Source organism: Lathamus discolor, chromosome 1 (genome assembly GCF_037157495.1).
Source record: "Lathamus discolor isolate bLatDis1 chromosome 1, bLatDis1.hap1, whole genome shotgun sequence".
NCBI classification, from domain to species: domain Eukaryota; kingdom Metazoa; phylum Chordata; class Aves; order Psittaciformes; family Psittacidae; genus Lathamus; species Lathamus discolor.
Genome location: NC_088884.1, coordinates 76636201 through 76652331, shown reverse-complemented (window position 1 = coordinate 76652331; position 16131 = coordinate 76636201). Strand labels below are relative to the sequence as shown.

Sequence of the window (16131 nt, the reverse complement as noted above, 5' to 3'; positions counted from 1 at the left end):
TTAAGTGATAACTGGGTAACTTGTTAGCAGAGCAGAAATGAATAACTCAACGTACATAAACTCTTCTACTGAAAATGTGATGGCTTTGGAGAGCCCCTATAAAACTGTAGAGGTGGTCTTTATTGTCCTGGTAGCAGGGTCTCTCAGCCTAGTCACCATAATTGGGAACATCCTGGTCATGGTGTCAATCAAAGTCAACAGGCACCTACAGACTGTCAATAACTATTTCCTGTTCAGCTTGGCCTGCGCTGACTTGATCATCGGCATCTTTTCAATGAACCTATACACCCTCTACACTGTGATAGGGTACTGGCCTTTGGGGCCTGTCGTGTGTGACCTCTGGCTGGCTCTTGACTATGTGGTCAGCAATGCCTCTGTAATGAACCTCCTCATTATCAGCTTTGACAGATACTTTTGTGTCACCAAGCCTCTGACCTACCCTGTGAAGAGGACCACTAAGATGGCAGGCATGATGATCGCAGCTGCGTGGGTGCTGTCCTTCATCCTGTGGGCCCCTGCAATTCTCTTCTGGCAGTTCATTGTGGGAGGAAGGACTGTCCCAGATGGGGATTGCTACATTCAGTTTTTTTCCAATGCTGCTGTCACTTTTGGTACTGCCATCGCAGCCTTCTATTTGCCTGTTATCATCATGAGTGTCCTTTACTGGCAAATCTCTCAAGCCAGTAAGAGTCGAATAAAGAAAGGAAAAAAGGAAGCTGCCCAAAACCAAGATACAGTTTCCCCCAGCCTTGTCCAAAGTAAAATAGTGAAACCAAACAATAACAACATCCCAGCCAGTGGTGATGGGTTGGAACACAGCAAAATTCAGAATGGAAAAGCCACTGGAGAGACTGTGACAGAGAACTGTGTTCAAGGGGAGGAGAAGGAGAGCTCCAACGACTCTACCTCTGTCAGTGTGGTGGCTTCCAACATGAAAGAAGATGATGCTGCCAAAGATTCCAGCCAGGCTTCTGTCTCCCAAGACCATCTCAAAGTGGGAAACTCCAAGCTGACATGCATCAGGATAGTCACCAAGTCCCAAAAGGGTGATTGCTGTGCTCCCACCAACACTACTGTGGAGGTTGTAGGCACCAGTGGGGAGGAGAAGCAGAATAGTGTAGCCCGGAAAATCGTCAAGATGACAAAACAGCCAGCCAAAAAGAAACCACCTCCTTCTAGAGAGAAAAAAGTGACAAGGACCATTTTGGCCATCCTCCTAGCCTTCATCATCACCTGGACCCCATACAATGTGATGGTGCTCATCAACAGCTTCTGCACATCCTGCATCCCTGGTACTGTATGGACCATAGGTTATTGGCTTTGTTATATCAACAGCACCATCAACCCTGCTTGTTATGCGCTCTGCAATGCTACCTTCAAGAAGACCTTTAAGCACCTTCTTATGTGTCATTACAAGAATATAGGAGCTACAAGGTAAAAATAGTAATAAAAATAATAATGGAAAAGATGAAGAAGTTCTAAATTAAAAACAAACAAACAAACTAGATAAACGCCATAGCACTTTATGCTCTTCTACAGAATGTGCAATCCAGGATGTTAGTGGAAATACTGACATGGAGCATCAGCTCCACTCCTGAGAACTACACTTAGAAGCATTTTTTTTAAATTATTGAAAATAAATCTTGTGGACATGGAGATGTTTGAGGAATTATTCAAGGATATGGACTGGAGGCACAGTTCCTTGCTTTCTGCAGGTATTCTGCAGAAGGGCTTTAGAGTCTACAATTTTTGGTTGTTTGTGCAAAATCCTTGCTCTTCTCTTCCTTTTATTTATTTTTCCCTGTGTCTGCTTAGTATGTTTTCATCTGGGGAAAAAAAAAAAAAAAATGGAAATTGTAACAGCAACTGTGTGGAAGAAGCATGGGAGTTTGGAAGATCACTACGTATTTGAAATGAATCATGGTAGAAGGTTTCTAAAGCTCAAAGTTGTCTGCAGCTTTTTTGCCACTATCATGTAAGAACTTTAATGTTAGGTAAATCCTGATGAAAGTTATTTTATGTTGTTTATGACACTGCCATTTCCAAAACTGCATCAGTTCTGAAAGTGTACTTATGCTCAATGTGTAATCATTGCTTAACCTATTCAAAGTCTGTTGCTTGCCATAGTTTAAGGGGCTTTTGTTCCTCGATTCCTTCATCCCCTCAAGATAAAAGTGAAAAGACGGTCTTTCCCAGGTAGCTACATCCCAAGACTATTTCAGCATCTATGTAAACCAAAGATTTTGAAAATTTTGTTCGCTTTGTTTGTCATGTAACATCCACCAGCGGATCTGTCTCTTACTACCATCAGCTTTTTTTGCTTTTTGTACCTTACTTGTCCAGGGCATGCAAAACAAATATCAAAAGAAATCCTAAATTCAAAGATCTCATCCAGTCAGCCACCATAGTGGCCAAACAAAGGGCCTCAGCTGAGGAATAAAAGCAAGGTTTTTACTAGAAAAATGGATGTTATATCCTTTTAAAGATGGATGTGCAGACAGAGAGGTATAATGAGGCTCTACAGAATTAATACTCAGTATTAGATGGTCATGTTCTTGACCAGTCAAAAAAGGATTCATGTTCATTTATTGAGGAAAAGAATAAATGGGCTGATGTGCCCGTATGGATCAAGCTCTGACTAAGCCCTTACTGTGAACCCAGAGTCCTTCCTGGGTGTATCCTGGACAAGATGTTTACTTTGTGGAAAAGATTTTGGCTACATCTCATTTTGTAGCAGCTGGGAGCAACATTTTGTCTGTAAGCCAAGGGATAATGCTAATAAAAAGGCAGAGAGGAAAACAGTGATTACACAAAACCAGATACTGAAATAGTCTGGTTGGAGGGCTGGCAAAGATCAAGTTCAAATACTATCTGCTACTCCACACCAGCTCAAATTCCAATTCTTTCTGCCTGGCAAAAATTTTACTATTTCAGTATTTGATATTTAATGTAGCACAACTGAGCACTGTGTGGACAGGGCAAAGTTTATCAGATTGCTGAAAACAGCAGTTGTCTGAGTTATGCATATTCTAGTTACCTCCTTCTTAGTAACCCTAACTTCAAGGCGCTATGAAGGTACACCTACAGATTTTGTTACCCCAAAAAGTAGCTTGCCGCACAAACAGTGTCTTGAGGGACTGTCTTCAAATTATTCTCTTGTTTCATGTTACCACATTAGAGTCTTCCAAAATGCACTTCAAAATATCTGGCCTTCAAGATTACAGGGAAATTAATCTTGCTGACTTAAAATTTACATTTGACAAGCTTATTGGAATACAGTGTCAAAGCACTTTGGCAATCTGACAATTTTCATGTTTCGAAGTACAATTTCCTAGCAGAAAGTGAAAATGAAGAGGATTAAAGTGCAGTAAATTAAGGCTACATTAAACTCAGGATTAATGCATCTTAATATGCATTCATTGATTTTATACCCCTAGTGATTTCATCCTAATATAGCTAAGTGTCTCCATGCAGCCAAGGATCTAATTTTACAACCCTCACTTGCCTTGGGTCACATTTACTATCACTATTTTCATCTTCCTGCTTGCAAGAAAGAATAACTCAGTGATAAGGCTTGCAAAACTCAGTGTTGCTTGTCTTTCAAAACTACATTCACTAGACTTATCTTGACAGGTCAAGGGAAAAACTTGCATGATCACTTCTAGGTTATTCATTCTCTTACAGTGTTAAGTAATCCAGACAAAAACCAAAGATACATTGAAATCTGTTCATTTTCTAAATCTTACTCCTTTAGAGAAGGTTCATAAAAGAAACACACTTGTTTCTTTCTTTCAGCAAGTACTGCGGGTATAAATAATACAGATACTCAAATTGCTAAATAATGGGGTTTATATTGCTATTTAATCTTTTAACTTCAGTTTTTCAACAGGAGTGAAAATCCTGTATTTTGACCTTTGAAGATGTCACTTGTTCATAAATTATTAATTTCTCTACCAGCTGAGGACACTTCTATAGGTTAAAATGTGCAAGATGTAGATTGCAATTATACTTTTTAATCATGTGAGGTGAGGACATTCAAAATACTATACAGAAAACCAGATATTTTAGGGCCCGCATTCATGAAGCAAACAACAATAACAAAATTAAAAAAGAAAAACCTTCAGTTTGAAGCTTCCTAACACTCTTCCCTAGCACCATCCTCACTTTTGATCCTAAAGGACAAGATGCTTTGGTCTATGTTATACTATATTTAAAAGGTTTGCAGGGCACACAATCCTGTGTGTTTCCACCTTGTACCAGCTCAATGAAAAAATCTTTCTGTGGTATATCCGCATTCACAGACAATTAAGCAATGTAAAAATAAATGCCATAATGCACCTACACATGTATGCACTGACATGCAAACACACACCCCAGCATGGTTTATATACATGGAAAATAATCATCTAACATTCAAGATATTGCACGGGATGTTGTCTGCGTTGTGCTCATTGGCAGCCGGTGGGAGGTGCAGAGCCAACACCTACTCATGACACAGTCTGCCTCCTACAGGAAGCAGAGAGGAGGCAGAGCCTGCCTTGAGACCTCTGGGAATCTCTCAGGTCCTAAGGTAGTTTTGTCTCAGCAAGACAAAAAGTGGGATAATCTTTCAGAGCCATGAAATAATTTATTCTTCTGAACACCTTTTGAATTCTCACGTCTTTCCTTTGTGTCCCAAACCATGTTCACAGGGTTTCACTTTCCTTCTGAGTAATAGTTCTCACAGAATCACAGAATCCCAAGGGTTGGAATGGACCTAAAAAGATCATCTAGTCCAACCCCCCTGCAAGAGCAGGGTAACCTACAGTACATCACACAGGAACTTGTCCAGGCGGGCCTTGAATATCTCCAGTGTAGGAGACTCCACAACCCCCCTGGGCAACCTGTTCCAGTGCTCTGTCACTCTTACAGTAAAGAAGTTCTTCCTGATGTTCTCTGAGATCTAGATGTTGGTCTTGAAGAGCAGCGCTCCCTGAGTACCTCCTTTGGCTTCCCCCGCTGTCACCTGTGCCCTGACACCCCAAAGACCCCAGGTGGCCCTGCTGATGCTGCCACATCTTCACCTTGGGCTTGCCCAGAGGATCACAACAGCATGTCCACACCATATTCTGCCCTGGCCACTTTTGTTTCACATAGCAATTGAGAAAATTGCAGATGGCTCATGAGAAAAAAGCAACCAACAAAACAACAACAACCTGCAGCTAGCACTTCTGCCCCTCTCCTTTTCTTCCTCTCAGTTATTTCCAGAAACAGGCTAAAACTGAAAAGGCCCAACCAGCCCTTGACAGCAACCCTGCTGCAGCAGGATCTGTCACGTCAGCAGCCCGTGGGGTGTGACTTGTACTGTCACAGGCCAGCCCTACCTTCACTCTCCAGGGAGAGAACAACAGCCTGAAGATATGTCAATCCAGCCGGCACCTTTTCTGAGTATTAAAGACATCTGCAGTAAAAAACAGAAAACAAAAGGAAGAATGAAAGAAAGAAAAGCCTCATAAATGTCAAGAAATCTGTTTTCCAGTAAAGACAGAACTTAAGAAAACATTCTGTCAGCCTCCTTTCTGCTTGGGATTTTCATTTGATTAACTAGGAATCATGATGATCTGCTCAGAGATAGCAGTGTTTGAACATTGCCTGATGAAAAATGTTCCAAAGGCAACAAACACATCTGTATAGGTCAGATAGCTTTGTCTTTCTTTTTTGCCTCACAAAAGCTCATGGGGACAGGAGTGCTCGAATGGGCATCAGGGATCAGGTTTTGGCATCCACAAAGTAAGAAGAGAAAAGCAAGTGTTAAACCTATCAGCTCTTTGTTTTACATTTTTCTGGTGGAGAAAAACATATTGATAGGAGGTGTTGGCTTTAGTGTGCATGGCTGTGGTGAGAACAGCCCACACACAGTTGAGGAAACCCTGGAAGTCCCAGACTGGAAGAGGTAGGAAGCCATGGGCAATTTTCTGTTTGACTGCTTTTGATCCCTGTTCTTCATTCTTATGGATTGCCCCAGTGCTGCCTGAAGATGCAGCTCCTGATTTTTCCTGATTTTTCACTTAGAATTTTTTACCTTGAATAGCAGCACCTCTCATTGCCACTTTTGCTACCAAAAGTCATCCTGGTACTGGCCTTTAAGTATCACGCAGGTAAATGCAGCATTCTCATAGCCGTCATACTGCAAAACTGGCACAATGGAGCTGGGGATGAAGGAAGAATGCTGCTGCTATTTGTTTTCCCTCCCTCTCCTGACAATAGTTCCTAAATATCTTCGGGTTTTGACAAATCAGGGTGCTGCTTGTGAGAAGCTACAGTTTTAGGAAACAAACAGAAGGGAAAGAAACTCTGGTCCCATGTGGGGGATGTTTGCTGACAGTGGGCTTAGAGTCTAGTATCTTTGATATTTGTAAGGATCTCCTCCTACACGGCTCTGTACTCTCAGTTGGCAGTAGTGCAGGTGGTAGAAATTGAGAAGCTAAAAGGAAGCTTTTTTTCACCCCTGGGTCCACAGATGTTTCATATAACATGTCTGGAGGCACTTGCTTATGGTATGATTCCTATGCATTGTTGCTTTCATTGTTCTTGTATATCATGAAAAGTGCTAGATTTTAAAGAAACTTTTTTTAATTTTTTTTTAATTATCTTTTTTATTTTGTAAAAGTCTTTCCCTGAAGGAAGCTGAGGGATGGTCCTTAATTTGCTGTGACTTCTTTTCTTCTTTCTGTGTCTGCCTTTCCCCTTTTGTCATAGTATTGACAAAAAAAACTTTCTACATGCCCTCCTTTAAGAAGTATGCCATGCAGCTGCATGGTGTGCAGTTTCTCTTCCATTTCAGGCACTGTGAATGCTGGTATACAAACTCTTTAACCCCACCAAAATTCTGCCCTCCAGAGCATGCAAATCCTCCTCCACTGAAGTTCAAACTGCTGTGTGGAGTGAGATGTTTCATAAATCCTTTCTTCATGGGCTTTATATTGGATGTAAAAAAAAGCAGCCCTTGTGTGAAACAAAGCCAAATCATTTCTCTTCTGTCCCAGTTTTGTGACTTCCATATAAGAAAGAATGGTGGGTAGTGACAAAGACTGAATATTCTTGTAGTGGAATATCATGTCGCAATGTTCATGAATTAATTTTATGCCACGTGCAATGGTAACGCAGCCCTCCATTCTCTCAAATCCCTTTTCATTCTTGTGCTTGCTAGGAGAGTATTCACTGAGAAATGAAGCCTAAAAATGTAATTATAACAAGGCTGAGTTGGACATGAAACATTTACCACAACCAGTTCAATTATTTCTCCTATATTTTTACTTCTCTCCTTTTGCTATGGCCTCTTTGGCTACACTGTGGAACCAGTGGGTTACACGAGCTTATCAATTCTCCCAGGTCTCATATTTCAGAATACTGTGTAGATTTGTTATACACACTTCATTCTGGTATTAACAAAATAAAGGGAAACAAATTCTGGTCTCCTTTTGCCTTCCAAAGCTCTCCATAACCTGAAAAGTGCCATTAGGTAACAACATTTTTTTTTCATCTTTCTATAGTGAGTTTCTTTTTTCTTTTTTTTTCTTTTTTTTTTTTTTTTTTTTTTGTTTCTTTTTGACTGTATTTGTCTAGAAGCACACAGAAACTGTTTTCTTTGAGATGCCCTAAAGAGCTCTGACACACTGTGAGAAGTGGCTGTGGGTGATAAGTGAGGCAGTATGATTACAGTCTGTGTTTCAGTGGCCTTTGGAAGGAAGGATTTTGCTGGATCTTTAGTGTTTGGACTGACTCACCTGACAGCACTGAAGAAAGCACAGGGGGACAAGCTCATCATGCCCTAACTAGCAAAGGGACAGGCAGTTCACAGTTAGATTGCTTTTCTGCTCCTCCAGCTCAGGTAGGCTGTAGGGAGCAGGGGGGAATTTCTGCTCACACTGAAGGATCTGTCTCTACACCTCTACCCCAAAGACAGCCTTTCTCTGAAGCACATCATGGTAGAAGTGGTAGTAATAATAATAAAGACACTGGTGAGGGTGCCATGGTTGCCAATAAAGATACCTTCTTCTATCTTATCCCTTAAATCTGGTGCCACTTTGCAGCCTTGGTTGGTAAGTTAGAGACTAGCAGTTTGTAAATACCTCTAGGTAACGTGTTTTAACATGACCAATATCATTAACTTTACTGTATAAACAAATACATCATGTGTAATACTATCCAGATAAGGTTACAATGTAAATATATCTATGATGAATGTCCAATTACTCTTCAAGCTCTGTATATGAAGACAAACTTTATCTCTTCCTAGGCTTTTTTTTATCTTAAGGCTATGGAAAACCTGTCATTCATTAATATAAAAAAAAAAAACAACTGCATTCTTTTCTTCAAAAGAAAAGACTACTGCAAGAAAGAAGAAAATGCATTACTTGTATGCGATATTTAAAATCATATGGCAAAACTGGGAACTGAGGATCTTACAAGTTGGAGACTAGTCAAATTCTTGATGCCGTACATCTGATCACATATAAATAAGATAAGCACAAGTTTATGATTAGCTGTGTAAAACTGATCCATTTGATTATATATACATTATAGATATATATTTATATACGCTGTATAGATATGCACATATTATACACAACACTCATATGGTGAAAGCAAAGTTTGATAAATTTATATTAGCTGGGAATATGGATGTAATGTGATCCATTTGGAAGAAAAACATCTGTGTTATTCAGCAACATTTAAATATGTTATGCAGATTGAAGGAAGAATGTGTTTCACCAAAACAACTGATGAAGGACTGAGATGATGAGGGTCTGAAATATCTTGAAGACACAACTAAAATTACATGCAATGTATGTATATGTACTTCTGCTGAGTTGTATTCCTAGTTAAAGCATTGCATTAAACAGTGAATTATAACAATAATAAAAATGTTTTTGTATGTGGTATCTCTGTTTATTTTATTTATTTTTACTGAGTGAGCTACCCTGTGAAATGTGAAACAGGGATAGTGAGAGGAGAAAAAAATAGTTTCCCTAGAGCAGCCACAGGGCTGTGAGAGTGCCTGTAGAAAATAAGAAAAAAAATCTAACTTTCTGTTTCCAAGCCTTCTTGGCAAGTTCAAGAGAAGTCTGGAATACCACTTCCTTGACACCCTTGTCTTGTTCCCATCTCTGTTACTCCTTCAGTTCACCTCCTCCAAGGGCTCTGCTTTCTTAAGAAGATTTTCACTTTAAATGTAAGGTCCCTTCCGCAAGCTGAGGAGGGCCTATTAATAAGTCGTTCCTCCATATCTTTCTATCATCCAAAAGTTAACAGGGAATAGGTAAGACTCTTGTAGCCATCCTGTTACACCAAAGCAAAAGAAATTTTTAGTTAATTATGGAGATGACACCACTTAGAACTAAAAGTATTCTGAGCTCCTTTCGCCTTATGAATGAAAACCTAGCTGTATGACATACCTGGAAAGCATCCGGGAGTAGGAATAGGTTGCATATCTTCAGCTCCAAGGGCTCTCAGGATATTGTCTCAGCAGCACTTTAGCAGCAGACAAGGTTCAGATGCAGCAGATGAAGACAGTGTGAGTGACTGGAGATCAGTCTTGCCCATGTAAATCTGGTGTACAGTCAGTCTAGCAATTTGACATGTGGCTGATAGTGGATCTCAATGCATCAGCTGTCAGGATCAGGATACATCAGCCCAGCAGCTTCGAAATAGAAAGAAGTAATTTTAATAAGGTAGTCTATATTGAATTCTTCTTTCTGAATTTTTCCTTAATATTTGAGGATTTTCATTGTTTTCACCTTTTCAGGACTTTACACCTATCTTTATCCCATCTGTCTAAGACTTCCCACCACGGCTATTTGCTCTGTGGTTTCTTTGGTCCAAGACCCCCTTCAACCATTTCATCACCTTACTGTCCATCAACTTTTGACAATGAAATCAAGAAAAGTCACTTTTTTAATATGCCTTTTTTTCTCAAAATAGTCTGTAAGGTGGGAAAATACTGTAATGTCTCTTCTGCAGGTAGTTCCTGATGGTCTAAAGACACTTGCCAAGATCACAACATAGATAAAAATCAGTACCTTAGTTCTGTTTTCCCAAGTCATGGTCTACCTATTTCTGATCTGTCTCTGCCCTTCAAAGAACAGGTTCCTGGTTTCAGGCCCTGCTATACTAACCATCACATCCCAGACCATATGTGTAACTCAAACTGTCAGTATACCTCCACAGTCCAGGTAGTTCTCACACACACTATACCATCCTGTAATTGCCAACATACGGCTTCAGGGGGCCCTCAAGATGCTGACAGTGAGAGTTTTAACAGATGGAGTAAGTTTCTGCAAATATGAGGGTTAACTTCCAAAAGGGTGGAGGTGCCAGTCCTATCTGGAACACAGCATGGCAGGCCAAGACCTAATCCCCTGCTCTATATATTTGGGAAAGCAGAGCTCTAAACACCCCGTTTTCCTAGCATGTACATTTATTTACTTGTATATTTATCTAAGTTCACTTAACATTACAGAAAGCCTGCAACTAAAGGCGCCTGTAAATTCAGAGCACTGAAGCTAAACTTTTGCTTGTCTTTCCAAAGGAGGTTTAGGTACATTTCACTGACAACACGTATTTTTGAAACTTTGTTGTCAGAGCTGATCGGACACAGAGGGAAAGGGACAGGGACATGGATGTGCCAGACTACTCATCTCCCTGCCAAAGCCGCTCTCTCAGATTTATAGTTTCACCACTGGCATATGAAAAATGTTTCATTTTTCTTTAAAAGTGTAGAATTGTGCTTAAACATGACAAAAATTGCACCTCAATCTCCACGTACAGCCAGAAACATTTACAACTAATGTAGTATCTAATACTCACCCTCTCCCCTCTGGAGGGGCATCTTTAGTCAATGTCCCCAGACTCACAAGTATCTTTATTAGTGCTCCTTGTGAGAGCTTTTATTAGCAGAAAAAAATCTAAAATGTAACTACCTGCTTCTCCCTGAGTTCTGGAAACGCCCTGAGAAAATCAATACAGAGAAATGCTGCTATTTTGTAAATCCATTGACTCCGCTTCTGGCTTTTTGCCAACCGTCGTATGCACTGTCTAGACATGGAAACCTAGTTGGCAGCGTTTGGAAATTGACTTTGCCGCCTTCTTCTCAATCGAGCTTGCCAACTTCATTTCTACCAACACACAGAACCAGGGAGAATGATAAAGCCAGCAAGAATGGTATCAAAGAAATGGAGAGACAAAAATACCCCTTTACTTCTGCCCTCAATCACTGCTTCATCTTCCCGACTGCCTTCCCTTTCTTGCTCCTTCCTCCTTCCCCTGTCCCTTTCTTCCTCTCCTGCCTCTGAAATGTCTCAGCTAGCTCTCTAGGTTTTACTCTCTCTTTAATAGCTTTCTAAAGGTGCTGAATAAATCACTACAAAAGCAAAGCCTTTGGTTTAAAAATCTAACGCAATTGTAGGAGGAAAGGAGGCAAAGGAATGCCTCAAAAAGTTCTTGAGTTAAATTATTCTTAGAGACCAGAGGCTTTCATTGACTCCCACCATAATCACTACTATGATTTTGCCTGCGATTGTAAAACGCTGAGGAGCAGCACTGAGCAGAGGTGATTGGAACCATATGGCACAGTAGCAATATTCCCAAATGGAATCATTATTGGTGGCAGCTGCTTCTGATCATTTCATGGGAGTATGGGCACAACGGATCTGTGACATCATAAAATTCCTCCTGCTAAAACTCCAGCCTAAAAAAGAATAGGCAGCAAGGTCAAAGCAGGTAAATCCCTCCAGCAGAGAAGATTTAGCTCAGCTCCCCTCACAGATGCGCATACTAAGTGCCAGTAGCCGAAAGGAGCAAGGAGTTTCCTCCATAAAAGTCACAATTTTTGGCACAAAGGAAGATACCCCTGGGTCATCTGGCCAGGCTGTCTTTTTGGGTAACAAAGGCTAAGCAACCGCCAGTGATTGCACATGTTACAGCAGGAGAACTGCCAGTGATTGCACATGTTACAACAGGAGGGTTAGGCTTCAACTTTTCTGCCTGTAGCCAACAGATAAACAAGGATGAGAGCAGAACTGAAGTGTATATAGGCTTAATTACTAAAATGATGTCCTATAGAAAACACAAATGAGACAATTCAAACATGGACATCAAATCCCAGATTTTGTTATGCTGTCTTCCTGAAATGAAAAATAAAGAAAACAGAAGTTTTCCAGGGTTTTAATTGTTATATTTTCCATTACATGTATGGAAAAAAAAGAGAAAAGTAGAATGTCTTCTGTTTGGAGGCTTTCACATCATGCTGAGAAGTCATGAGCTAGATAATTACAAAATAATGGAGTTGGCTGGGAACATTTTTCCACTATAAAATGCTGATTTGTTAGATTTCTTTGTTGGTTTTTGAGTGCTTTTATTTGATTGGGGTTTTCTTTTTTTTCTTTGGTTTTGGTTTTGGTGGAGTTTTTTTGTTTTTTTTTCTTCAGTGGGAAAGGGTAATTTTAAAAGGATTGCATGGTTTTGAAATGTTCTAGGAATAAATCAAACATGACTTTAGAGACAAAAGGTATATGCTTAGAACAGATCTGTCTCTACACTGATCTGAAGCCCTCCCTAAACTTGGTTTTCCCATGTTGCTAGCTTGTCTGATTGGATGTTTTGTGTGGCTAAGCACAGGGTGTCAGGGAGGGCTATGCATAACAGCAGTACACTGAAATTGGTCCTTCTCAGGCAACCTCTGAAGAAACTTCATATAACAGAGCTACAAATGGATATTGGTGACAAAGCCAGCTGAGCACTGCTATCCAAACACCTCATTGTAAATTTGCACAGGACAGGGAGAGGATGTATGGCTTATGGACAGTCTTGAGCAGAGGATGTTAAAGAGATGCACCATACTAAAACAAGCATAAGCAGATTTCCATAGCACATCACAGAGAACAGAAATTACCATGGCTTTTGTTCTGGGCATGCTTGTGTCATACTCTAAAGCAGGCAATCATCATGATTACATTTTTATGAACACTTATGTAAGAGCTAGTCTAATACTTTGGACCCTGAAAATAGGAAATATTTATGACAGAGAGGAATATATATTTTAAATTATGAATGTTAAAATATGTGTTAATCCTGGGGCAGATACATTTCAGAGTAGAAAGGGTTGAAAAGTGACTCAGTGGTGTTTGCAAAGAGCCATGAAGCCACAGCAAGAAAAGATGAGGCATGTCATACTTCATCTGTCAAAAGTAGGGCATCCTCCTAGGAGCAATGTAGAAATACAATTTTCTCTAGAACAGGATCCTTATTTAAATGGGTTGAAGACCTCTTTGGATACAGTTATTTCTGCCTCTACTTATGATAGGGAGAGCCAGAAGGACTAGCTCAGACAACCTTCTTTTGAGCAGCCACAGTTAAATGAGATTCTTCCCAGTCCAGTTGTGCACAGCTCCAGGGTTTTGGTATTTGTAAGATTCTATAGATGAATCTGTAACAATAAGTATTGTAAATGGTGTTATGCTGGGAAAAAATTTGCTGCTTTATCATTAATTAGTTGCTTGTGCTCACAGTCAGAGTCATAATCTCAAATGTACATGGGTTGTGCTAGGGATGAGAGAAGGAGTAGAGATGGGAGGAGAGAAATCCATTATGCAAAGTTGCAAACTGCATGGAAGAAGGAAACAAAATTAATTGGTTCTTACGCCTTCGCTCTGCATCCAGGAGTGCATTAGTCTCCCAGTCTCCTCTGTGAGAACATTTGGTTCTTAAAAAAGCTACTGCTGATGCTGTGATGTCCAGTTTTGCATGTCCTTGAATACAGCAGAGCCACCTTTGAGATAAGTTCCCTGAGGGTGTAGGAGAGCAGTCTTCTTTCCCTGCTTTGACTGCAGTGGTGAAGGCTGGCATGGAGCTGCCCTCTTCATTCCCCACAAAGGCTCTTCATGTGAACAAGGAAATATGGCAAAGAACTCTGGCCTGGTGCAGTGCTGGTCGGGAAAAAACACTGCTGTGCCAGTTTTGTCTGACATCCCCATCATGTTAGCTCCTCTCCATCACTCCCTGTTAGCATGCATCTTGCTGAAGGTGCCAGGAAAGTCACTTTGTAATAACATTACTTCATATGAATGCTAACCTGAAATGAGAAGAGCCTTACAAAGGAAACTGCTAATCTGTCAGCAAAGGCCTAAAGTGACAAAGCCTCAAAGAGCAAGAAAGGGAAAGGAAGTAGTTTCCGTTCACGTTTTCCATTTCCATCCTTCCCCTCCCTCTCTTACTTTACATTTTGTGCAGAAGGGACAAAAAAATAACACATTTGGATTTAATTCCATTTAAGCCACTGCTCTTTCTGTTATGCTGAACACTTAGGTTGTGACTGTGATGGATAGCAATAAATATACTGAATAAAAAAGAAAATACACCCTTGGTTGTTCATTTGCCAAGAGACTCTAGTTTAAAGTCATTTCAATTGCACAGCTCATGTGCTGCTGTATTACCTTTTGCCTACTTTTCAAAGCTACCTCCTCCAAGGGGCTTATTTTCCATCAGGTTATGGGCCTAATCATGAAACAATAATTCCTCAGGGGCCCAGATAGTGCTGATTATCTTCTAATGAGATAAAGTACCTCTCATGTCTAGGTCAATGCCTTCAAATCGTCTCTAGTTCCTCAGTGGCTAAAATTGATCACACTCTGTTGATGACAAAATATGTTAATGATGGCGACTACTACTGCCCAAAAACAAAGCATGTAAAGAAAAAACCTAGAACTTATGTGGGGAGGGCTATGATTTTTATCTTTGACTTCTGTGTTTTTTCATCAAGTAATCAACTTCTCTGGGACAAATTCAAAACTAACCTTCAGCTCAGAGCAAATATGAGCCCAGTAACAATTTGTGAGTGCATCCCATCTGTATATTTGTCAAGATATTACATGATGATGAAGCTGTGGTTGGGTTGGTTTTATTTTTTTGACTATCATACCTGTAGTGACACATACATCAGAAAAGCATTTCAAAATCAGAAATGAAAAAGCCGGTAAAAATGAAAATTTCATTTTACACAATTCTATCATTTATTCATTGCTTTTTATATACATTTCTATGCGATGTTCTAAGAAATCAGTGGATGTCGTGTACCACGTAACATGCAATTTTGAAAACAGTTTTCAAGATTTCTCATTTCATAGAAAGCTGTAGAAACAAGTTTTTTTCCATGCATAAGAAAACAAAATAATAATTTCCTAGTTTCCTATATTTCAATGTCTCTAATATCTGCATTATCCATATGCATATACACATACATATGTACAAGTGAAAATGTTTTCCATTCTCATTGAAAAAGCTCAAGACGAAGATGTTGACATGCTAGACATTATACAATTATACAGGCACAGAAACTGAAGTATAAATAACTACTGTCTCCTTAGTACAAATATTTATTTTGAGATTTATACTGAAATTTGCATTCAATGTAATTATGTAGTGAGCATAGTTTGAGCAGACAAAAAAAAGAAATCTGCTGTTTTAAAACTCAGGAAAACACTGAAAAGCAGTACCTTTTCCCAGACTAAAGAACAGATATTTGCTGTCCTGTATTATTCTGTTCCTCAATAGCAAGAGGTGGCTCAGCACTAATGCACAGCCTGGCTTTCATGCTTGATGCAAACCGGCCTCTCCAGACAGCTGGAAACGATGAACTCCTGTAAGGGTTTATGGCAGCTGAGCAAGGGCAAGAAGGACCTTTGTAAGACAAGAAGGGAGCTCTCTTCTCTGCACATCCTGGGTGCCAAATTCTCTACACCCCTCTGATGCAGGAACGCAGCTCCCTGTATTGATCAGAGCAACACAGCTGTCCACCCACGTGGTTATTAATGGATAATAAACAGCTCAAGCACCCACAAACAGCATTTTTCTTAGTAAGTACCAGCCTGGAATCAATTAAATAACAAGACGGGCTCTACGAAGTGCCATAAATTGCACGTCATAACTCTCAGGATGTTTCACTGAAAACTCCCACACAACGCAATTAGATGTCAGATGCTGCTGTGTCTTAATCAGGTGTTTTCCACAGGGTCAGTGCCCCTTGTGGGCACTGTCGGTGCAGAGCGGCCATCCTGCTCAGAGCCATTGGCTCCCCAGGTCCCTCCTTGATTAGCA

General features: G+C 40.1%; 1 protein-coding gene across 1 annotated transcript; it reads left to right on the top strand.

The window, feature by feature from the left end:
* The first annotated feature begins 18 nt into the window (after positions 1-18).
* CHRM2 (cholinergic receptor muscarinic 2) lies at positions 19-1796 on the top strand. The gene has a single exon (XM_065665139.1). It carries the CDS (start codon positions 38-40, stop codon positions 1436-1438), a length of 1401 nt encoding a protein of 466 aa, XP_065521211.1. The 5' UTR covers positions 19-37; the 3' UTR covers positions 1439-1796.
* The last annotated feature ends 14335 nt before the right edge of the window (positions 1797-16131 follow it).